Here is a 26392-nt window from a genome sequence, read left to right as displayed (position 1 = left end):
AATTCAATTTAATTAACTTCCGCTGGCAATAACAGGGTTCCAGCTCTTTCTTCCGATTTGAAATTAGTGTAAATCAAATTTACTCTTACAAGTAGTTCGAGCTCAGTCTTTGATAATAATATAAGTACAGCAATATATTTCGACAAAGGTCTCGTTCTATATGTCCGGAGATCATGTTAAATAACAAGATGGGATACCTCTTATCACACATGGTATAGAAATTATCATTAGTAATCAAAGTTTCATTGCTTTTTATTTTTAATTCGCTTTTTATTCTTCCTTTGCTTCGTCTTGCTTGCTGCTTCCTTTGCTTTTTATTATTTATAATTTGCTTTTTATTCTTCCAAATGACTTTATTTATTATATAATATGGGAGCAGCAGACGAACATGCAGTCCACCTGATGATATGTGGCTACTGCCGCCCATGGACATCTGTAAACCACCCCAGATAAGATTAAATATTCCCACCTGGAGTCGGCCACAGGTGCGCCGCCACCCCTGAGGACTAAGCTGGAACGCCTCGGAAAAGTCTGTCTCCCTTACCACACCCTTCAAACCGGAACACAGCAGCGCCTTACACTGCTGTTATTAGGCAGAAATAGGTGTGGCGGTGGTGCTGTCGGAGTCGAACCACAAAGGGTTCCCCACCACCTTCAAACTTTATTATCATCTAATATGTGTAGTAAAAAGGATGAAAAAATGAAAATGCACAATAATTTAGCAAGAGTTTAATAAAAAAATGCAAAATAATAAAAATATCTCCAAATATTGAACCTTACCGCTAGGGATATCCGTAGGTTTACAACATCCAAAAATACAATACTACATGCACTCACACAATCGAGGTTCGTTTGTTTTGTTTACATATTGTTTCATTTATATTCTTACTGATAGAAACTACACATCGTCCCAAAACTTTTCGTACATTTTTAAAGATAATAAACATATTTAAAGACATATTATGTAACTCTAATGGCCTGTATCCCTCGCAGTCCCAGGTTCGATTACCGGGCAGACAATATAAACTATGTATAAATTGGTTGCTGAGACTGGGTGTTTGTGTTGTAGCACCCACAACCCACATCACCCTAGTAAGTGCTTTAAAATGTTTTATACACATGCAAATTCTCAAAATTATTGCAAATCCAAAAAGAGGGGGTAGTAAGTTGGGTAGTTTCTATCAGCAAAAACGTGTCGCCTATTAGCCAAAGTTAACACCAATGTTCTACATAAATATTCAAAATAATCACAAACAGTGTTGGCACCAATATTTCCAATGTTGGAGCAATTATACCATGACGATACATAATAATATATTTAAAAAATTAGTTAAACTGGACATTTGCCTACAAACAAGCGAACATTGGTACAAAGATTTGCAGAGAGAGACGAAATTACTAATGTATTGCGTTGTCTCTTTCCCTTCTTTTATACCGTTGTTCTCATAAATTTACCGATTAGTAAATTTTCGAATAAAATAATAAGCAAGGGAGTGTTTTTTGACGCACTTATTGTCATTTCACAACTTTGGTACGGGGTAAGATCATAAGAGAGCAAATGTCAAGTATTAAACGATTTGTGCTTTACTGTGATTGGTGCAGCGATCCTCTTACATCCAGATAAAGTATTATAACGGTGTCTTACAATAATTTAAAACTCTACGCTTTTACGCAAATTTTTTTTTACTCGACTTCTAAATCCAGAACTAATCTTCTTGATTCATTGCAAATTGCAAAAAATAACTCCTACAAATTCGTACTATTTTTACATTTAGGTTATAATACCATATTTCATACGTTCTATCTGAACTTGGTACAATATTTCATCATTTAAATTGATTTTATAACTTAGAAAGACACACACACACTATAAATGTAGAATACCGTTTTGTAATATCCGTAAAATGTCAATATAAAAAAATCTGAAGAATGTATAAAAGATCGCTACACCAAACATTCTAGTGCTTAATATCATCAGAGTAATGAAAAAAGAAAATAATTATCATCGATACATTAGAGTTTAAAATACATAGTACCTTACCATATAGATTACAATAAGTGTTGAGCTTGTGAAATAAGTAATCGCATGTACAATAATATTTAACATTACTTTTACTAAGTTCTTTATTAAACAACTTGTTGTTGACAGACAGTATAGCTGTTTTAAAATAGGAGTAGCAGACGAGCATGCAATCCACCTAATGGTAAGTGGTCACTGCCGCCCATGGACATCCGTAATCAACCCCAGATAGGATTAGATATACCCGAGGTCGGCCACAGATGCGCCGCTACCCCTGAGGATTAAGCTGGAATGCCTCTCCCATGCCACACCCTTCAAACCAGAACACAGCAGCGCTAAACACTACTGTTAATAGGCAGAAAAAGTATAGCGAATGTGCCTTTCAAATCGAACCACCACGGGTTCTACAATAGGATCCCTATTTGAATGCCTGTTCATTAAATATTATTATACATACGTTAATTAATATTATTGTATAATATTACCTACATTTATTCACTGTGGTGATCATTGGTGCGCGCTTACAATATCGTGATCGCTTATAGCTTTTGATATGACATAGTGTGCAGTAGTTGTGGTGACGGTGTCTCGTAAGACTGGTTTGGTGTATAGAAATTATTCGAACAGGCTGGTGTAACATGAACTTTCACTCTCATTAAGGTACCAAAGCCCAGCAGTAGGACTTGTGAATGTGACGAGAATTAATCAATTAATTTATAATGAAAGACACAATACGAAATTGCGTTTGTATCATTGACTCATTGACACAAAAAATCAAGAGGAAATTCTTTTTGGCAATAATAAATGTCTATGAAACAAAAAAGAAAATTCTGTCGTATAAAAGTACACGCAAGAATGAATAATTTATAATAATATGCACGATGCAAATGCTTTCTATTCCACACCAAACCAATATCTTACCATCGACCGTCTATGGCTAAAATACAACCTAAAGCTTGAAATGAAAACGAAAATGAACCTTATTCTTAAAGTAATAATTCAAAATATCTTCAAGGAGTTTCCATTTAAAGAATAACTTTTGACTAGCGAATATAATTACATCTATACATAATTATAATAATGCTTTAAGTAATACGAAAGCGTATACGTCGCTTTACGGGCTTGTTGGCGTCCTGCTCGCACGTGCGTACGTACACGGGTGTGCGACAGAGATAGCACGAATCCCTAGATGCGCATATTCATCGCCCATTTTATACAAACAAAATTAGAACTAACCATTTGCGTATAGTCACAAATTAAATGAAAGCACATGTTTACAAAATAATAACATTACTTATACTAGAAAATGCCACGAGATTCGCTTACATTATACCTAATATAACCAATAGTATAAATTTTACACAGAATTCATATTATGTAATATATAAAGGAAACATGTCAATATAATTGTTAAGAGTGTAAACTTTAAATTCATTGAGTTTTATTATAATTTTGCAATATATATGCGATCAAGAAGACTTCCTGGCTGCGTCACACAATTATATAATTTTAATTAAGTCTATAACGGTATGACTTCGGATAACCGGTAAAAATCAGTATAGAATGTATTACATACAAATTATTGCAGCCTTGAATTTAGTTCATCTCAAAATAAAAAGTACATAATGCACAAAAAGGAGCTTTTAAAGGACGCGAGTAAGCCAACAAACAAATCTTATCAGCCGATAAAGAAAAATAGCAATTCGACTAACTAGTTTAACAAAAAAAAATCTAATTTATATTTCGTTTGAAACAATATGAGCAGTGAATATAGTTCACGACATTTTAAAAACTTTTTGGATATTAACATTTTCTTAAAAATAGAACCATGCTTTTAATGGCGCTATTTAATTATTAATTCGTTTTTGTGTTGCACTTGTTTCCATTGATAGATTCAGAACTCCTGAACGAAGTCTATCCTCAAAATAGTGCAAATATAACGGTTTCTCATTGTTAATTTCTTAATAAACTACTTGACATCCTTATGTCTACCCATTATGGATATTTTAAATCGAATATAATGGTTTATTGGCTTACCACAGTCCTTTTAAAACCAGCATGTAAATCAAAAAACCTGTTTCAAAGTTAAAAGTTAAAACTTTCGATTTCATTTAAATCTCACCAATTCTATTGAAGTGGTTATCATAGCCAGTAATTACACAATTAAATGTATTATTATTTCATTTAAACATATACAAATTTAACTCTTTCAATTGAATAAACTCTAAATAAACAGTTGAGTACAAATGTAAACATAAATTCTTTGGCGTTTTGAGCAAAAAGTGATGTTTGTATGGCATCAACTAGCGGTACTAAACGCTTTCATTTATTACATTTAATATAAATATACTCAATGAGAATTAAATGAAAAATGTTTCGTGTGTATTTAAACAATTTTATGTTCTTTAAATAATTGTATATGGAAAATAATATTTCGTGTTTAATAGTCAAAGTCCAAAGAAATGTGTGCGTTTCAAATAATCAATAATGAAAAAGAAGTTTCATTTATTTCTCATCAGTATGCATATGCAACTAACTTTATACTGAAGACTATAGAAATATAATGATTACATTTATATGTATAGTAAAATGTCAATTCCCTAATGAATAGGAGTACCCTATATTCCCTTACCTACATGTTATACGAGTCATATGTATACAAATTCATTAAATATGAGTAAGTGCAATGTATAAATAAATGCAATTTTATGGCAAAACTTAGGAATGTCAAATGAACGCCGGCTTTGTCCAAAAGTAACTTGCCATCTTTTTAATCTCAAATAAATAAATAGGTTTTAATTTAAATATTAAATAAATGAATCATGAGAATTAAATGAACATTTAAATGTTGTTCAAACAGCGTTAAGAGCAATAAATGAAACTTAACCGAAACTGTGATCTATATAACGATTACCATTATAAATATACCGACATTCTAATTAAATAATATGACATCAAATGAGCATCGTAATGAGCATACAATAGTCACGGAAAGCATTTGGTCAAATTGACGAGATCTTAGAAATTATTTAAAACAAAAATTCGATTATTTCAGAAAATAAAAATAAATACTTAGCAATTTTTCAACTTTCACATATAATTTGAACAATCGGTGAACAATTTTTCATTTAGTCATATTTATCTTGCGCTGGATTCCTGAATATTTATCATTTAATAGGAATATAATAGTAAGTGTTTCATTTATTTTCGTTTGATGTTTCATTTAATATTCTTCGTTGCATTAAACCTAGTTGTCGGATTTGATGGATCTTTTAATAAATTATATTCAGATCTCAATGATACTATATAATACTGATAACCAAATATTTAGTTAAAAATTGTTTATTGCTTGCAAGACTTAATTTTTCGTTGAAAATCTGTACGATTTTTATAAACATATTAGCTACATAAATACTCCTTTATACGAGATCAAAGTGAACCATGGAATACTTCAAATTTTAAAACCCATAATAATTTTAACTACTTGATGTTACTTAAATATGTATGTGTAGTACACTAACTACATTAAAGATATCGCTGAAAAAGCATACATACTTGGAATGAAATATGCCAAGAGTAAAATTTCATACAACTAACACATGTAAGTATTGCAAGATAATATCATAAAAACTTTATAATAAAAAGTACATTCGCTAAAAGGGGTATATAGGGAAAAATTGCACCATTCTTATAGTTTTCACACACCACACTACAAACTCTAAGGAAGCTTGGTAGAACCAGAACTCTCCTAGCCTCGGGAAGAAATATTCTCAGTGGCAGCCATATTACATATCCTACGTATTAATAATTTTAGACTAAGGCCATTAATAACTCGACTAATCGTAAAATAAATGTGTAAGTGCCTTTAAATGTGATCTAATTGTATATGTATCGGATAAGGGCTTGGCAAACATGGTACTTTTAGCATGTTGCATCGCGTTTTTGCGACAGAATTAATGCCACATTGTGCTACTAAAAGAAGTCTCCACCGGTTCCAAATATCGGGAAGGCTTTCGAAAAACTACTACCATCCAATATTAATACTCAATCTATCCAAACCTTACCTACCACAGATCAAAATTTAACAACTTGTAGTATGACGTAATTGTCCAATATAAATCTTTGGTAGGCAAACATTCGATAGATTGATTATGAATAACAGACGTAAACCATCGATCGCCGTAGCTAAAAGTAGCATGTGTGCTGAAGCCCTTATTGAAAAAAGATCTATAAAATACCATTACAGTTCTGTCATAAGATAGGAGGGTTGGATATCAAAGTTACGTAAATAGCTAGATTACGTCTAGAGTTCCTAGATTAAATAATTATATGTTAAGTCTAGTGTTTATGGATAGGGACGTGAGCCGGATAGACTATATTCTACCCTTAAAGTGTAATATTCGCATAGTCTAAGAGCCAACTGCGTGATGTTATGTTCATCTGATTTATATAGAAAATATTTTTATAGACAAATATTAATAGAGAAATACAGTCAACAGAAGTGAAACAATAGTAATTTGAATCTAAATTACTTGTAGTCATATTTTTAAATGTCTATAAAATTTTGATAAATATCAGATAAACGCGTAAATGACGCAGTCAGATCTCATACTAAAAGTTACTATAAAAAGATCCTAAGAGTAGACGAAAGTTTATTTTGCCTAAACGCCATGATCACGTGATCGTTTTACAACGCACGAGTGCGTACAACGGACGTACAGTGGATAAATGTCGAACGTACGTGAATTTATAGATGACGCATTTAAATGGATAATAATTCAATATCATTTATTTTTGATATTGCTTCAATGTTTTTGTAAAACCTGTAAATAGGTGACTTTAAAACAGGGTCCTCGACTCATTGGTATGGCTTATTTTTTATATATATAAATAAATGATTAATAATGAACTACTGAGAGCAATTATCGACATATGTCGTTACATACTATTACCAATATAATAATTTTATTTATATCAAAAAGGCAGAAAATGAGGCATGTAAATGAGCCTGGAACTCTGTCTCTTTTTCGAAAAATCAGTGAGATATCGCATCCAATTTACGGTCTATTATTATATAGGAAAATAATAGTATTTCAAAATGCCTCATTACAGCAAATTGTAATTAATTCCTAATATAATCCATAAATAAACTGTGTGAATTAAGAGACCAAGAGTAAGCAGCTGTTTAGTTATTGCATCCCTGCATACCTAATTTACGAGTATCTCATTTTAAAATTTCCTAGTTCCAAATTATTAAACAATTTCATAAATAAATTGTGATTTTCGCGGTTTTAAATACCTCATGATCGATTATAACAAAAATTGTCAGTCACACGTACTCACGCGCTAATTTGGCTTTAAATATAAAATACCGTTGTATACAAGTATTTTCATACTAAAGTCCCTATTAAAGTATTTACTTCACTAACAATTAATATAAGACTATACCACGGCGACGCATAGCCGCATTTAGCCAATATATTAAAAGGATTAGTTTTTCGACCAAGTAATTACCCGATCGGTAAGAAAAGGTTATGTTCTCGCGTGTATTTGTATATTTGTAAATGTCTTTACGAATGTATACTAACACGTATATGTTGTATTGTTCCGTTGTATGCGATTGGACCTTAAACTAGAGGTATTTGGGTATAATTGCAGTGCTCACTGGTCCCATTCGGATTCGTCGACGCCCTCCATACTGTCCTGTTCCAGTTTCAAGTTAACGGTCACTTTAGCGGACATCGCTTTCATTATCTGTGATAATAATTAATTTAAGTTAAAAACATTTTTTCATTCATATTATATTTTATAACAATTAATTATTAAAAATAAATAAATTAGAAAGGAATTCATTCCAGTACATTCGATTTCTCAAAATTTCGCGTAAACAAAAATATTTCAGTGAATTATTGATCGTAACTTAACTAGAACAAAAATTCCAAAATTTGTTCCAATTATAACATTTTAAACATATTTTTCATTGTTATACAAGCTGTAGGTGTGGGGTCAAAAAAGCAATATTTCTTTCCTAGTTCTGTAAATATGTCTTTCATCAATACAAAGCTTAAACAAACCTAACCTTTATTAGTTTGGCGTGACTTCACATCCTACCCACTAAATTCAAAGTGACTATTTGATACTCACACTATCCTGCTGCTGTTTAGGGTCCATGGGTACGTGGGACTTGATCAGATCGGGCTTCGGCTTCTGCGCCGGTTTAGTCTCCCGCGAGCCCGGCGACTGAGTCGTGTGTGCTGACACTGGATGAACAATAACGTTATTTACCCTACTATACTTGGTGAATTCTTCAAGTGGGTCGGGATAGCAAAATTTAAAACTATATGGATTGGCGAACAATGCTGAAAGGACTTATAGGGCTAATTTTAATATACTCAAAATGCGCAGCATGATACAAATTATTCAAAATTATATGGCGAGAACTAAGGTAACTAAAGATAGTAAGCTTTTGAAAGGTAGTGGCACCAATCGGAAGTACCAAAAACCACACATATTTTTAGCGTAAAGTAGTTTTACTTTTCGATAGAAAGATGTGGGTGCCAGCTGGTTTACATAAAAAGTGACCATCTGAGGCCTCAGAAATGACAATGCGTCTGTGATCGGCTTTAGGTAGTACTGTTAGCAACACCAACGAAATTGTAAATATAGCGGTCATGTGGCAACACCGCGGGTTCTCTTCCGCTCGCCACCATAACTAAGCCTGTACGTGTCCGAGTAAATAATAAAAGATTCTGCCTCCAAAATCAACAAAGCTTTTAATACAGTCCACATCAAACCCCCAACAGTACCCCTGTCCTATATGGAGTTGGTTAAAGATGTCCACGTGTGGAAGTAAATCAATAATCAGGTAAATTGCATGGTTATTTACAACTCCAAAGTTTAAAAAAACCTATCTTTTTATTTAAGAATATTAGTTAAAAATTATAAACATACGTGGCTCCATGCCTGGCGGTTGCAAGCTAACTATTTTGGGAGTAACATTCTTGCCGGACAACCATTCCTTCCCGGTCAGCCACGGCTCCCACGTCACCAAGGTTGGCGGGAAGAGGTCGTCTTGGAATAATTCGCTCTGGAAATATAATTAAATCTGTAATACTATTCTTAAATACATAATGTATATAAATACAAATAAAATGTAAAAACAATGTAAATAAATTCTTAATTAAATTATAATACAATATTATATACATGTGCGCAAACGCAAAGGGCTATGAAAGAGGGTTTTTTTATTAATTACAATTTACACCAAGAATAAGTTAATATTTTACAATTTATTAGCAGAAAATACTAGAAATGAATAATATTAATTAATTTATTTATTTGTTAATTTTATTCATTAAATTTTTGTACATTTTTATAAATGTCACACGTAACTTCTATGTTCTAATAGCATTCTTATTTATTTCATTTCCTATATTTATTGCATTTAATTGTTTTATTAACTTACCTTTATCCTAGGTACTGTGAAGGAGAGTGGTTCGATATTTCCATTAGTCAGTCTCAGTGCTCGCGCGAACTCCACCTGAAAATGATAAGCCACTTATAATATTATAATAACCAGTAATATACCGAGTGTAATGTAAATCATAGACGCATCGCCATTTCTGAGGATTGAAGTGAAATCCCACAGTTAAATATGTCTTGTTTACCACAACCTTTAAGCAGAATAGATGAGCACTTAACAGTAACACTGCTGATATTAAACAGATACAGATGTAACAGTCGTACCTCCAGAGGATTCTACCATCTTCCTAGATGAAAAATCTTAGGTCAACTATTCAGAAGCCATTAAATTAGCCTCCAAAACACGTCATGGGCTCCTGGAAGACAAAATAAATCATAAGTAACGGTACCTTTTCAACGGCGACGAGGTTCTTGTGCAGATAGCAGATGCCCTGGTGCAGCGTGGCGGCGCGGTGGTGCGACAGCGCGCACAGCTGCGGCGCCTCGCTCGACACCTCGTAGCAGTATATCGTCGAGTCGCCCTGGGGACAACGTTACACATCATTAACTGTTAGGCACAAGTCTTCGCTCAGAATAGGAGAAGAATTAGGTCCACCGCGTTGGCTAAGTGCGACTTGGTAGACTTCACATACCTTAGAACTTTTTTTTTACTTAAAATTGCATTTGGAAAAAACTAACTAGTATACAGAGTCAAGGAAATATAAGACCAGTGTCTACAAACATCCAATATTAACTTATTAATTACTGCTGCTCGCGGCTTCGCCCGCGTTTAAAAGAAAATAATATAACATACTAACATACATAAAACTGAAAATTCGTACCTTCAACTTTGCTAAAGATCATCACTTGATCAAATGCATAGTTTACCATTCAATCCTTACTAATAACGATTAAAATAATCGATGTTTTGGTTCCAAAAGATCGATTCTCCGATTAATCGATCTTAGATCGCCATCCCTAGTTCCCGTAGGATTTCCGGGATAAAAAGTATCCTATGTCCTTTCTCGGGTCTCACACTATCTTTGTACGAAATTTCATTAAAATCGGTTCAGTGGTTTGGGCGTGAAGAAGAGACAACCAGACAGACAGACAGAGTTACTTTCGGATTTATAATATTAGTAAGGATACTCGCCTGGGGCGACATACCAATCATAGCCGCTTGTGGACATATAATAGAGACTAACATTTTCAAGAAAAAGATGGCCTTTTAGGAAGGTGTAAGTACATGACATTTTTTTTATAAAACTCAATTTCCATTATGTAATTTAAAAAAATCTATTTACCATACCCTAACATACCCTATATTATTATGTTATCTGAAAGTGTCGCTTATAAGGATCATCATTTGAATATGTTAAAATGTTAAAATCTTACCCGTCCAGTAAGGAAAAGGGTGCCAGAGTCATGGTCGATGTGAATCTGTAGTATGGCGGGCGACACGTCCAGCCCAACGGTACAGACAGGCGCGGACAGGTCCGAAGCCTTGTATAGCAGGATCTGACGCTCTGACACTCTGTGAAATTAACACAATATGTAAATATGTGACTTTAAGAAAACATGCAAATTGAGTTTTAATTGGTAAATATTCTTTGTCAGGAATATGAGGTACAGAGATTTCTTCGAGTGTCTCTCTGATCTACATAAGACACAGTTTCAGGTGTCCTAAACCTACAACTTAAACCTAATAATAGGTCATTATAAAACACATAATAGCCATGGACAAAATAAATTACCATTTAAAGCAAGTATATTTATCTATGAACGACGCTTATTGACGTAATTTGCAACAAATCCACGGCGGTAAGTCATCGCCGACTTTGAAAGAGCTACTTTTGTACTTGATTTAAAACAGATTATAGTTACAGATATATTAGATTAAGCCCGCTCCACATTCTCGCGAGAACGCGAGAAAAGCCCGATTCTTATGGGCTCCACATTTTCTAGTTTCTCGTGCTTTTCTCGCGTTCTCGCGAGATTCTCGCGACAATGTGGAGCGGGCTTTAGTTTTGAATACATATTGTGTGAATACACAATGTATTTGTACTTACTTGTCAAATCCAGTAACGACTAGATGCGTAGCTTGAAGTGCCCATACAATCCTGGCGCCGCGGCTGCCCACCGGGCCCGGCCCGCTTCGGATAGGTTCCGTCGACGATCGAGGCTTGTATATCTGTTAAAGAGGTCGTATTTATAGACTATAGAATAAAATAGAATATAAAATATATGTACAATATATATACAAATATACATATACAATATAAATGTAAATATATAAATACAAATAATATAAATATACAATATATATGAATAATACAAAACAACGTAAAAAATGGTTTTTATAATTTTCCTTTTATTTGTACTGAAAATAACTGATTCCTTTTTTATGGTTAGACAAAGATAATGGCAACAAACTTTATATTCCATAAGTTATGGATATACATAACGTCACCATTTTTGTATTCAAGATACCAATGAATGGTCCTATGAGCCGGACGGTATTTTTTACCCTAGTCCAACTTCACACAGTACAATTAAATGTTAAAAGCCAGAGTAGTCCATACGATTTTAATATAACTGTTTAGACACCAGGTTGTACCAAGAAAATTAACAAACGAATAGATAACATACCCTAATAAGTCCATCCTTGCACACAGTAGCCAAGTACTCCCCACACGGCGACCAGTCCAAAGCAAATATCTGGTCCGTGTGACCGGTCAAGATGATATCCGCCGTGGGTACATCCTGACTGAGGTCCCAGATCTTGACAGTGAGGTCATGGGCCGCGGTGGTAAGGAGGTCGGATGCGGTCGGGTGGAAGCGAATTATGTAGATCTTGTCCGGATGCGCTGAGAATGTACGGTTCGGCTCGTTGGTTGATTCTTGAAGACCTGTTTATATGGAACAATAGTTAATTTAATTATTGTTGTTATTTTTTTACATTAATTTGAATTATTAAGGAATACACAAAAGAAGAAGATGAAATGATTTGTTGAAGTTTTTCAATCATTGCCACCATAACCAGACTTTCTTTTTTCCTTTCCAACGATCTGTTACGCATGGCGCTATCTATCACCAACACCTTATAATTTTAAATGTGTTCAGTTCTAAGAATCACTCAAATTATCCCCGCGCACATATATAATTCATTGTAAATTCCTTCAATCACATTCAATTTGTTCCCTCCTTCAGTCCTTTAGAAATATTTATTTAGACTTTATTTCTAAAACTTATATAAAACGATTTTTATCAACATTACACAGAAGAAGATATCATATCTATATATTACAAGATATCATTGTGATCCCATAAAGCACTTATTCATTCATCATTCTTCACTTATCTCTAAAATATACTCAGACCAACTCACCGTTCTCAGGTATGATCCACTCGCGCAACAACCCATCATCGCAAGCCACTATGAGCCGGCTGTCGCGGAAGGGGTCCCACGCCCAGTCCTGCAGCGGCGCGGGGTGCAGCAGCGCGGGGGGGTGGATCACGGGGGTGGCTTTAGACACGGGGGTGGCGCCGCTCGGGAGCTCGATAACCGCCACACGACCACCACCACCGCCTGCGCTCACTGGCACCGCGCAACGCTTACCGTTCGCTGGATTAAGTTGGATTAGGTTAGTCGATAAATCGTAGGTCACTCAATAGTTATGTAATGGTATCATGAAATAACTATAGGTCAATCAATAGTCATGACATGAAATAGCATCCCATACCGTGGAATTAGTTGAAATGATATGAGAATTATATTAAATGTTATGGAATATAATGAAATAGTTTGACAACAAAATACAAGTCAGTTAAAATTGTATGAAACTAAAATCGAATAAAATCTTATCTACCTAGAACGAATAAAAGTAAAAGTATATGAAATTAATTAAATTCAGTAAATTGAAAGATAACTCAGGTATATTATACAGAATTCTCTAAAATTTACTGGAATCCTTACCATAAAATCCATTGCATTCGCCAGAAATCTGTCGGCTGATATTCTTAATGTTCTCAACATGTGTGGACTTGTGGCCGGGTGTTCCTTTCAAATGTCGGAACTTCGATACCTTACCTAGAATCACACATAAATAAATGAGTACATATATTTGTTAACCTACCAAAAAATACAACACTCAGCTTTACGAAAGGTTGTACAACTAAGAAACAAACTATGGTGTTTTTTATTTATTTTACGTATGCAATATTTAATATTACTATAACAATAATACTTACCAAACACAGTGGAAGTTCTCTTGGTAGTAACATTAGGAACGGAGGCACGTTTCTCCTCACGGTCCGGGCTCTTGCGCGATTTCAGGGAATCCCTGCGCCTATAATTACAAAATAAACCATAATTCAATGGAGTAAATAGTAAAAATATGATGTCGTGATGTCGCTCCATTTCTACTACTTTCTAATTAAAATAAAATTATAAATTGGGACGTCGCTACTTTTGAATAACTATATAAGATGTCGTGTCGTGTCATGTCTGTACTGATTAGAGTACAAATGCAAATTTATTTACTATAAATTGCGACGACGCATCGACCCTAATCCAAATGTAATGCCGTATTGTTTTTAATCAAAGTACAATAGTAACCATGTGATCTCAAGTCTTTGTTACTATCAATGTTAGGATATTTTAAACAAGGTTATATACCGTAGCGGCGCGGGCGAAGCGGGCGTGTCGCTCTCCACAGCGACGCTGACGGATCGAACCTCGTACGCCTTACGACGCTCCGCTATCGACTGGGCACCGCTGTACAACCAACATTCCATAAATATTTGTTACACTTTACAAGTACAAGCAGTGTTTGATTGATGACTCGTGAGTAGTTATGGATTTGCAATAATGCTACTGTGATAAAGTTCAGTTTCGTCTTAGGGTTTCACCACATTACATGGTGTAGATGTATGTTACAACCTTTTATTTCCATTATTTATTATTCCAAACAACGTAAAAATACAAGCCAATTTAACTCTACATAGAACAATAATTTCAAAAAGAAAATAATCATTCACTTAATTTCACTTTTGTTTTGTCCCAGGAATTATCATAAAAAAGATTTTTTACATTTAAAGATTTAAAAAAAAAAAAAACACGTTAATTCAAAAATCTATTATCGCCGATTAATCACACACATAAGAAAACTACCTTGCCTTTTTACACGTTTTACAGCACAGACTCACCAACCACTATGAAATTGTATAGTATGCACCATAATAATAAATAAATAAATAACCACTTACTCAGTATTTTCGAACATTTTTCGCCTTTCGGCAGTGCTTGGCGTCTTGGGCCTGTAGCCCGAATCCGACGAGTTGACTTCCTCTTCTAAACTCGTGTCAGACTTGCCATTGGTGTATTCTTCTGTTGATAAAACAAAATAGATTAAATATAATAATTAAGGTATGTAAAAATTTCATTTATCATAATAATCCAATATAAATTATTATCAATCTATCATGCTAGCGAAAAAAATATATATGCACAATAACTGTCATCAACCCACGACGAGAATGGAAAATGCTAAAATCATAATTAAGTATGAACTTAACGTTTGAGCATTCCATTTGGACTTAACCTCACCTTCTTTTCTCATCTAGGTGCATCATTGATACTTAACCCGAGCATGTAATTTCCATACGAAGTTTTAGTTTATTTTTTAAGTGACAATTCATAACACCCATAAGACTTGAGATTAATTAAAGTCAATTCAGAATTTCCCACACATTTCAACCATGAACACACAGAAACTTAACACACTTCACCAGAGCCAGTAAAGAAATATAATATAGAGGCCAAAACTGCTGTGTATTGTTTGAAACCTACCCTTATTAGGCGCAACTTCAACATCGCTAGTGGGCGAGAGACTCTTATGCTTGTCGTCGTCGCGGCCGGCAGGCGGCGCCACCGGAGTGCCCGCAGAGGGCGCCACTGGGGACGACGCTAGAAAACACATAATTATATTAAAATAAAAAACAATTACATGCATAATTATTGACCTAAACGATTAGAGACACATGAAATGAAATAATACATAATAAGGTATAATTAATAGAAAAATATATTTTTACAGTTAAGTGTGATAGAAAACTATGAAAAACAATGATAACTATAAGATTACACATCTTTAATTATTCGAATCCAAAAACTCATACGTCAAATTCAGTCGAGCCACTTCGGCTATAGAATGTACCAAAGAATGAGACATACGCTCAAAAAACATCCTCTGCATTCTTCTTCATTCATATTAATGAAGTCTTGTAGTTTCAGCCAGACTGAATACCAAAAGAAAGAAGAATCATTCCATTTAAAGTTTTTTTTAAATAATAGTTGTATGTTTAATACTAACCAGAATCAGATTTGACCATCCCAGGCACAGCGGGAACAGAGAACACTTTGTCGAAGGAGAACTCTTCACTGCCAGTGGATGCTGAGAACGGCTTTGGTCCTAAGCGGGGCTGTGAACATTACCGCAATAAAGTTTCATGTTAATGTAGAATGTAAATATCAAACAAAATAAAATTACTAATAGAAGTCATATTAGGATAAACACAAATACATAATTATGCAAAATAAAACTCACTGTAGAAGCATAAAATTTCATAGAATAATATTGTGTACATATCAATACCTTAATTCGCACATCAGCCAACTCCACTTTTTGTCAAAATGTCTTTTTTATTTATTTTTATTTCGTTCAACGCCATTTAATATCAAAAAGTGAAGTTGGCTGATTTCCGAATTAAGGTATGGGTTATGTTAACGTGTTCAAATCGAAACCATACAAAAGATTCTGATTTATAGGATTGTTTTATTTACTTTTTTATGCTGTAACAAATCTGGCATGCTCAAAATAGAAATTTGAAATAGTCAGGAATAATTTTGAAAATAAAATATGGATCTTTTAACAAGTCCTAACCAAAACATAATAAGTAATAAGTATTTCTAATAAAAAAAACAACAACATATAAGTACCTAAAAAACTACAATATACAAAAGTGACCATGTTAAAATTAAAACATTCATAAAAAAACATATAAAACACTCTTCTTCTCTTCAACTCAAATTAAAACACAAATCTATCACACCAACCACACTACTGTTACCTTATAACCTCCCGTAGAGACTGTTACTGATGTTGTTCGTGGCTTGGGTTTAGGAGCCTCATGCAGTTCCTCACCGGCCCCTGGTTCCGAGATCGAAGACCTTGGCAGAGGCTTAGGCGCCTGAACAGGGGTACCGTTTATCAAACTGTTACTCCTTGAAAGGGATTCCGACGAATCAGAGCTTTCAGTTTTCTCCAACGACCTTTCGTGATTGTCAACGAATCTCTCGGTCTTTTCGATTTTTTCTACGGTCTTCTCGATTTTTTCTACGGTCTTCTCGGTGATTTCTACAGTCTTCTCGGTCTTTTCGCAGACAAATTCGGTCTTCTCAGAGTCAGTATCATCGCATTTATCATGTCCGTTGTCGGTGATTTTCTTATGGAAGCCGTTAGTTTCTCGGTTGTAGTCTTTCGGCTCCAAATTCTTGTTCCTCTCCATGCCCTTTATCATGTCTTTAACATTGACGAAGTCGATGCGGTCTTCTTCTTTCGGTTCTGGTGGTGGTTGAGGTTTGGACGCTGGTTTCACTGGTTCTTCTACTGATTGAACGATTTGAGGTTTGTTATCTTTCTTTGGAAGTGGCATAGCCATAATCTCTTTGACCATTTCTTCCAAATTTCCCCGGTGAACCTAGAAAATAAAAAATAAAATTTCTCACCACCTTCCTAACCAACTTTCAGTATTCAAATTGTATTAAACTACCAATTATTAAAAAAGCAACAAATATAAAAAATAAAATAAAAATAAAATCATAAACCAAAGCTATACTTACGTTAAACCAAAATAAACATTTCACCCACTAACTAAACACCACATAAACAAAACATTAAAAAGCCGGTAAAAAAATTAAAACCAAACGAAAATTAAAAAAACAACACTGAAAAACAGCACAACTACACACTTCACGATTATATAATAAACGATAAAATATAAATAAAAAAACTACGCAAAATAAAATTAATTAAAACGACCCACCATGCAAACTACTGATTAATAATTAAAACAGAAATTAACAATCTTAAATTAATAAAGGAAGAAGATATCATTAATAAGTAATGGACAGAATTCTATTTAATTAATCAGTACGGTTATTTGAGGCCCTCTAGAATAATATTGTAAAATAAAATTAATGTCACACGTATTCTTTCCGTACATCCATTTGTACCTCCAAGACCCCAATGGCTACGACTGATATTAAAATATGTCAAACGCTACAAAAAAGTTTTATAAAACTACACACACACACACATAAAATGACGGATTTAGCATAACGTATCTCAACCCCAAAAATATTGTATTAAGCCTAGAAGGCCCAAAAAAAGTTTCTCAAACGCGAGCCAGTACTTAACAAACGCTTATACCAGAGCTGAAATATAAATTTATCATTTAGGTATCTATCTAACCGGGGATCGAACCCGGAGCCCACTGCGCATCATACTAGTATGGTGACGCTATACTAGTATAGTAGGCTCGCGTGTGGGCGCTGACCCATATTCATCAGTTGAACGTCGCCACTACATACTGCTTATTGCACGCACTGGCACCCACACCAGCTTTAACGAACACCCTTAGATATATTTCGCGAGATACATTGCAATGTATCGTTCGAATCGGAGCACACATTTTGTCCCAATTGACTTGCATATACATAATTTGCTCGCTCACATAATTAAATTTAATCTTTTCCCATGTAAACCGGATCTTATAGTAAACTATAAGCTATGTGTACCCTTACCATAAGTTTTCAAAACATCCCATAATTTTACGTTACGCTTACTCAATCCATTATTCTGGTCCGTTTGCTTAGTAGACTGAGTAAATGTAACAATAAGTAAGTGTTCAAGTCTTTTTGTCTACCTCACATGTACGCAAAAAAGAGAGACAAAACATAATGCGCCATTTTGTCAATTTAGACATTTCTGACACTATAGATCTGATACAATCCGCTAGGGGCGCTGATTGGAAATTGTATGGGCAAATACGTAAACAAATACCAATACAGTCCTATTTGTCAAAACGTAAAAACTCATGGTAAGGGTATGAATAATTTACTCACACATTTAAGTTACTTTTCCTATATAACCAGACATTACAGTACAAAAGACACACTCACCTGAGTGCAGTTGTTAGCGTCGGGGTGCAGCGAGATGTTCGGCACGGGGTAGTCGTGGTTGTCGAGCCACATCGGCGCGCTGAGGTACGTCACACAGCCCGCGGTGTCCGGGTACAAGTCCGCGTGGTAGTCGCGGTAGCTCTGGAACAAGTGTATGAAAATAAAGGTCAAATTCAAATATATAAGATAGACAGGTTGGTCGGTAGTTTTAAAATATCAGCCATTTCATAATAAATTGTTGCAAAAATGATTGTAATACAAAATGGTGGATCTTTAGTTTGCTTTACACTCATACTGTGTTATGTATATTTTGTTATTAAACAAGTGATATAAACAGTGGGTTTGTCAAACAGATGGTTTGTCCTAACAGTTTTTTTTTAAACCTCATAAACTGCACTACCTATCAGACACTACCTATCTATCCTGTCTTTCAAGCTGGAACCAACCATACAAAACTGGAAAAAATTGGTTTCAAAGAATAGCATATACAACCACGGTAACAAATACTTTACACCTGTCTAATGACGCAACTTTAGTTTATTAAAATTGCCTGTATATTAAGATACGGAGATCACCAACCCATTGGACAGATGTTGTTAGGAAAACCATGGAAATAGTACAGAATCGCACTACAAGGAAGGGCATCATTAATAAGGCTGTTCTTGATGGTCACGACCCTCAGTCATGAGGAATCCACTAAGAAGAATATTAAGATAAGATATTATGTGATGATTACCTTCCTGGGCACTTGGTACATGATGGGCACGACGGAGCTGCCGGCGAGCTGCAACACTCGGTTCACTTCGCCCTCCATCACGCGTAACGCTCGCTTCGGTACCAGGCAAGCGCCCTTCGTCTGCTCACCTGTGAATAAAATCAACAAAATCACCTTCAAATAACCTTAAAACTCACTCATGTATAGTCCGCATAAAACTGCTACGCTCTGCATATAGAAATGAATCGCGTCGCCATAGTAAATTGTATGACTACACCTGCTCGCAGCAACTTCAGAGCAATGATTTGACTCCGGCAGCACCACAGCCACACCTATTTCTGCTTAATAACGCAGTGGTAAACGGTGCTGTGTTCTGATTTGAAGGGTCTACACCCTTACTACTAAGGAAAACATACTTATCGAAGCATTCCACCGTAGTCCTCGGGGATAACGGCGCATATGAGAGCGACCTCAGGCAGGAATCAAATCTTATTTAGGGTTGATTACAGACATCCCTGGGCGACAGCAACTTGCCATTAGGTGGACTGCATGTCCGTCCGCTACTCTTATATTTAAAAAAATATATATAAAAAACTGTGTATATTACTTAAACACTACACTAGCTGTGGGATATAATTACTTAGCACTTACCAGAATGTCTCAACCCCTCAATCAGATAGGGCTCTCTGTCAGTCAACTCCAGGTACAAAATGGTGGTGTCTCCCTTCCCAGCCAGGAAGAGCATGTTGGTATCAGCATCAAACAGCGGCATCAGGATGCCGGTGGAACAGTCCAGCTCCAGAGTTTTTTGAGTTTGGGACAAGTTCCGAATATCACGAATCATGATCTGGCGAAGACGAGCTGAGTCGAAACCTGAAAAAAAGTTTGAATTACATTTTGTGAACTCCTAATCAACTTTCTTGGGTATTCTAATTTATACTTTGTGATAAGCAGGCAGGCTCAGTATGAGTTTGATATTGTTTATATTTCATTGATAAAACTTTCTACTGTTTCTACACGAAATTATCAAATCTTCGTTACTTGTTTTATTTACACATTATTTACATCTTGCATTATAATAAATTTGGTGGATTATTCACTTTTCTAAATATGTTATTTATCAAATCATTGATTTTTGTCTAGTTTATAATGATGGTTTTCACACCTACATTCATACTTCATCAATGGTATAAAAGGTTTAACTACGAAAATATTACGCAAAATGTAAATTAATTTAACTACTTACACAAATAACATTAGTATAAAATCATTGACTGAATAGAGGTATATACAAAGGCAGTGATAGCTTGGTGGTTAAGAAAGTCTGCCTCTCGATCGTGGGGTCCGAGGTTCAAATCCCAAGCACGCACTTCTGATTTTTCGAAATTATGTGCGTATTAGAAATTAATTATCACTTGCTAAAACGGTGAAGGAAAACACCGTAAGGAAACCTACATACTGAGAGATTATAAAAAATCTCAAAGGTATGTGAAGTCTACCAATACGCACTTGGCCTGCGCGGTAGACTATGGCCTAATCCTTCTCGTTATGAGAGGAGACCCGTGCCCAGCAGTGGGACAGTAAAGGATTGATGATGATGATGATGACAAAAGGATTAATTTCGAATATACTTTCGCAATCATCCTTCCCATTCGACCTAAACAAATTCTAATCACATTACGGCCGATCTACGAGTAATAGTGACTTCACGACCAACCTTGCAAATTCGTCATACAATGAGTCATAATTTAATTAAAAGGTCCCTTATCACACGCGATCGTAATAAAACATGACATAGAATTGTTTTAATCAATCATTATATCGCTAATCTAATCACCGGCTGGTGTGAGTCGTTCAGTCTGTCACACCTATTTCTAAGTGCTAAAATTAACTATGACAATAACAAACGGACACGCAATTCTCCTATTTTTGTATATGTGTAACAAATTAGTATTAGAGCGTAAACGCGTTTTTCAAAGGGGATGATAAAGCCCCCTTAAGGCCGCGATGTAGACTCCAAACCATAGGAAATTTCTTCATGCTTTTTAAGAGCCATTGACGATATTTTTGTCAAAGTATTTTAGTGGCAGATAATTATTGTTGTATAGTAATGATCCATTTTTAAACCGACTATTTCCCAAAAAGTGGAAATTGTCAATTTTCACTTTTGTGGGCACTATACAAAATAGGTTTGTAAACCTGTGGTGCATACCACAACTACGTTCAAATCCATATTAATACCGAATTGTATGAACCAATGTACAAAATGATGATAAAAATTAACAAACTTCTGCAAAATGACTGATTGGTTGATTTTTTATAATCAATTACTAAGTTCCAATAGCTTACCAATCCTATATACTTTTCCAATCTGCGACCCTCTCTTACAACACACCTATTGTAAACCAATGGTCTTACCTGTAGTAAGAATCCTGTCATTATCACCGAGCCACACAACTCTGCTGTCCTTGATATTCTGGTGGCTGTTGGCTACATTCAGCACCGGGCTGGATGCTCTCGGATCCAAGATGCGGACCTTCTTGTCCTTGCATGATGTCGCCAGCAAGCGGCCGTCCTTCTTCCACGAGGTGGACTGGATCACTTCAGAGTGGTCTTTGTTTACTGAAAACAAATGATGTTATTTTAAGTCGTAATATATTTCGTGAGTTATAGTAGATACACTAGTTATGTTTTTTTGTGTCGCGATATATTTCGTATGTTATAAATGTATGACACGAGGGGTCATTCAAGGTTCGTAAGTAAAAGGGAGGGGTGAAAAGTTTTGCTTATTTTCGTTCGCAAGGTGGGATTTGATATCTATTCTAAATAATAACTATTTTCTATTGCTTTGAGACGTGCTTGACTTGGTGAGACGCTAGTAATAACACACCTCGTTAAAGATGAATTTCATCTTATTAATAGCTAGCTTTATTTTTATTTATCTATCTGTTTGTATATCCGTATATGTAAGGCTTATCTTGCAAACTGCGAAACTCGTTTCTCATCACATACTATTCCGGAAGAAACTTAGATAAATATAGCTTTAAAATCTCAATCATTTGATTAAAATTCACTTCAATCTTACCAAATGCCTCCTTCTGCTTAGTCAAGTCCCACAAGGCGAGCTCGTGGCCGGACGCGACGTGTATCAGCCCATCGGCCACAGGATGGAAGCCCACATTCTCCACTCTTCTCTGTTTCTGGGACAGAGTGCACTCCGGAGTAGAGAGAGACTCCTTAAGACCTTCGGGCGGAATATGCCACACTTTCACCTGTAATAACATTAACAATGTTATTATGTACAAAAATTTGACAGTCACAATATGTGATAAGTTCTATTTATATGTGTAACTATAAAATGAACGTATTGGTTTTCAAATTCTGCATACAAAATATTTAATTTTCACTGAAAATTAAATTGTCATGTAGTATTGTTAAACTGCAATGTGCATAAAGTATTAATGATGCATATTCAGGTGAACCCTTTGAAAATTATTTTGATTTTCATTTAACACAAATGATTTGTAGGCAAATTGCAATCTAAAGTCAAAAGAAAAACAAAAATATTTAACCAAAAACTTTGAGTGGGTGTTAAGGATTAATATTGTAAAACAAGTATTAGGAAAAATCATATTAACTATTAATTGAAGGAATCAAGTAGTATATGTAAAATTTAAAATACACACCCACACATAGACAACAAATGCTGAAGGTGCCATGTTTTCATTAGAATTGCTACGGTTATATCTTAACAAATCTAGTTGTGATTAACTACTAAGAATAACATTTTGTTTTAAAATACAATACCATTGTATTGCCTTAACAATCTCAACTTCAAAGAAAACTAATAAAACAGAGGAAAATTTATAATCAAGAAGGAGGAGATATAACAAATCTAAATTAATAAATTAATAAATTAATTAATGTATGAATTGATTGCTAACACTTGCATCATATATATGGATATATAATAAGCATTAAGATTGTTTTAACTAATAGGGTAAATATATAGGTAAGTTAACAAGTCCATAATACCACACACACAACTAGTACATTTAAATATAACTCTCTCAACAAAGAGTACAACAGCTGCAATGAAACATGTGCATTTTCGACTTGTTAACTTATGCACGCCTGGTACACATATATTTATATACATCAATACATACAATAAATATTTCTTACATAAATCTATTGTTTTCCTTAAATAATCTTTATATACAAAAGAACATTTTACTGTACCATTTGCTCATTAGATTGTTTACATGGAAAGATAAGAGTACTCCATTATGGTAATAACAGGATGTGGACTTTACTGCACTTTTATAATTATCAACATATGATATTGAACATAGAAATTTGAACCTTAGACGGAATTTAAACCTAGGAGCAGGATTTTAAATAAGGAAAAATCTTTTGGTCCAATTTTAACAAGACTACTCCTGAAGATTTTCTTTTTTGGCAATCTCTTAGCATAAATCTGTACACAGCTGGTTTAAATAGGGATTTACAAAAAATGGACTTAATAATATTAAAAGGTAGAGTCAGTACGGTTCTGCTGGTGAGGTACCACCACCATGATTATTTTGGGTGAGGCACATTTTGCATTACATGTTAAACGGTATGTATGCCAGCTAACTTACACATGAGGTAATAATAGTCCTCAGGAATGACTCTGTTATTGACTTCAGAATCTATTCTATGAATAGTTACAGATACAGATATAGTTAGGCTCTAGACAGACGGACCGCATTTCAACTGCAATCCAACCGCAAATTGCAGTTCAGGTGCAGTTTGAATGCAGTTGACATGACTGCAATTGAGCTGCAATCGGACTGTGCATTTGGTTTGCAGTTCTATTGCAGTTGTGTCAACTGCATTCAAACTGCACCTGAACTGCAATTTGTGGTTGGATTGCAGTTGAAATGCAGTCCGTCTGTCTAGAGCCTTACAGATATCCATGGGCAGCAGTGACCACTTAACAGCAGGTGAAATGTAAGCTCATTTTCACAAATGAGCTCACATTTAGAACTAACATTTTAACTTGCAAAAATTTGAGCTGAGCCCTCAATATAATACATTATACACGGTAAGCTAAAAAAAATATTTTTTCGTTCTAAATCTTAATTAATGTGTATGAGCATGAGTACCTACCTAACATTAATGACCAATTAGCTTTATATGAAAGTTGTTATAGAATAATCATTATTCGACTCACTTATAAAGCAATTGATGTATACACAATTAATATACCTAAACCTACAATCTCATTAGTTAAACAATGTGTATGGTCATTAGGAATACTAGCTAACATAATATTCCATTATCTAAACATAAATTAAGTGGGACAAGCATATCTTCGTTTGCTGAAATTACTATTAGAAAGGCGAACAGTATTCAATGCTCTGATCAACATGTAGGTTAACACTTAGTTAGTTATACACTCAAAAACATTCACAAAATTGTTGCATTAAAATCTTACCAAGGAATCCTGGGACCCAGTCAGAAGCAGTCCATCGTGGAATGGAGAGAACTCCATGTCAGTTATTGTGTCCGAATGAGCATGAAGCAAGGGCATCGTCTTGCTTTTCCTTCCACAGTCGTCCAATGGTAACACCGCCATACTCGACCCTACGTGCTCCCAGTTAAACGCCATGAACGCAGCCGAAGCACAAATATTGTTCCCATAAGTCTGATATGACCCGACGCATATATCTCGTATACATGCTTCGGGCTTAGGCACAATCGGTGCCGCATTTTTATACTTAGAGGCCTTAAAACGCCAGGCCATCTTGAGCCACTTTTTAAAGTTATCAGTCTTTTGAAAATGGAATGTAAGTTGCCTCCGAGAGGCGATGCGGTTATCTGTAACAATTTTTCTTTTGTTCAATTTTGTCACCTTATACGAATTAGCACCGCTAAATGTCACAGAAAGAAAGCCCAATATACAGTTTATTGTTGACGAAACAAATTTCACGTAGTCCAATACGACTATTGACTGAACGGAATAAATTACGAAAGTAATTCAACACTGCTCTCACTGAATAAAGTTCAAAATATTTTATCGCAAACCTATTCACGTATGATTTAAATGCACGTAGATAATTGTATAGCTTTTAAAATCTTTAAACAAAAAGGTTACTTACTAAGATATAATAAACCAGCGCACTAAATATTCTAAACACAAAACACTTTGTTTTGAATAACTTGACCGGGTTGAGGCCGGAAATGGTTCAAACCAAGTGAATTCTTTGTAAAGGACATATGAAAATTTGAGTAATATATTTATAATGGTACACCGATTTCAAAATATTATTATTTACTTACCTTATAGTAATTAGTGAATTAAAATCCGATTTCTGCTAGACACTCCCCCTAAACGTCGGCCATTTCAATTCAAGCGACATTTAGTGTGGCTAACTACCGATCGATAATGAAATTCCGTAGTCGATGCAGCTTGCAATGATAAATAATCGAAATAAAAAAATACAAATTTAATTTAATTATTAGTTTATTAGAGAGATATTTATTAATCGTATAACTAAGCTAAAATAAATAATTTCTAATAAATGGAATACAAAATTTGAGGCGTAAATGTTAATAAATTTTTGGGGCAACATAATTTTAATAATAAAAGACTTATTCGATTATTTGTAGTTTTTACACATTAGTGAATATTTTAAATTTACTCTGATAAACTGATAAATGATTATTTTGATAAACCTATTTTGGATACATTGAAAAATAATGATCAATTACTAAACGTTTTTTGAAAGGTTACGAGCGACATCTACAATTACCAGAATGTATCGCGCTTAGAATTTAAATCAGTTTCAACTGATTTAAATTCTAAGCGCGATACATTAGTATGTGCAAGTTATGCCTATATTTAGTGTATGGATGTTATATTGGGCCTATCAGGGTTGATGTATCATGCGCATACAATTTTATG

At 34.6% G+C, this 26392-nt stretch overlaps 1 protein-coding gene across 1 annotated transcript; it reads right to left on the bottom strand.

The window, feature by feature from the left end:
• Positions 1–714: 714 nt before the first annotated feature.
• Positions 715–25878, bottom strand: pod1 (coronin). The gene is made up of 23 exons (XM_073089538.1): positions 25768–25878; positions 24923–25305; positions 22526–22712; positions 21859–22062; positions 20092–20313; positions 19462–19589; positions 18726–18866; positions 16613–17242; positions 15856–15964; positions 15333–15449; positions 14750–14870; positions 14160–14258; positions 13733–13830; positions 13458–13571; positions 12870–13106; positions 12131–12390; positions 11551–11672; positions 10877–11015; positions 9892–10023; positions 9486–9560; positions 8972–9107; positions 8165–8280; positions 715–7774 (listed from the first exon to the last, which is right to left on the bottom strand). The coding sequence occupies exons 2-23, from the start codon at positions 25229–25231 to the stop codon at positions 7682–7684; spliced, it is 3789 nt and encodes a 1262-aa protein (XP_072945639.1). The 5' UTR covers positions 25232–25305; positions 25768–25878; the 3' UTR covers positions 715–7681.
• Between the last annotated feature and the right edge of the window lie 514 nt (positions 25879–26392).

Source organism: Epargyreus clarus, unplaced genomic scaffold (genome assembly GCF_041222505.1).
Source record: "Epargyreus clarus isolate Ecla_fem2 unplaced genomic scaffold, WU_Ecla_fem_2.2 ptg000029l, whole genome shotgun sequence".
NCBI lineage: Eukaryota > Metazoa > Arthropoda > Insecta > Lepidoptera > Hesperiidae > Epargyreus > Epargyreus clarus.
Note: the sequence above shows the minus strand (reverse complement) of the source record. Positions and strands in the feature narration are given on the sequence as shown.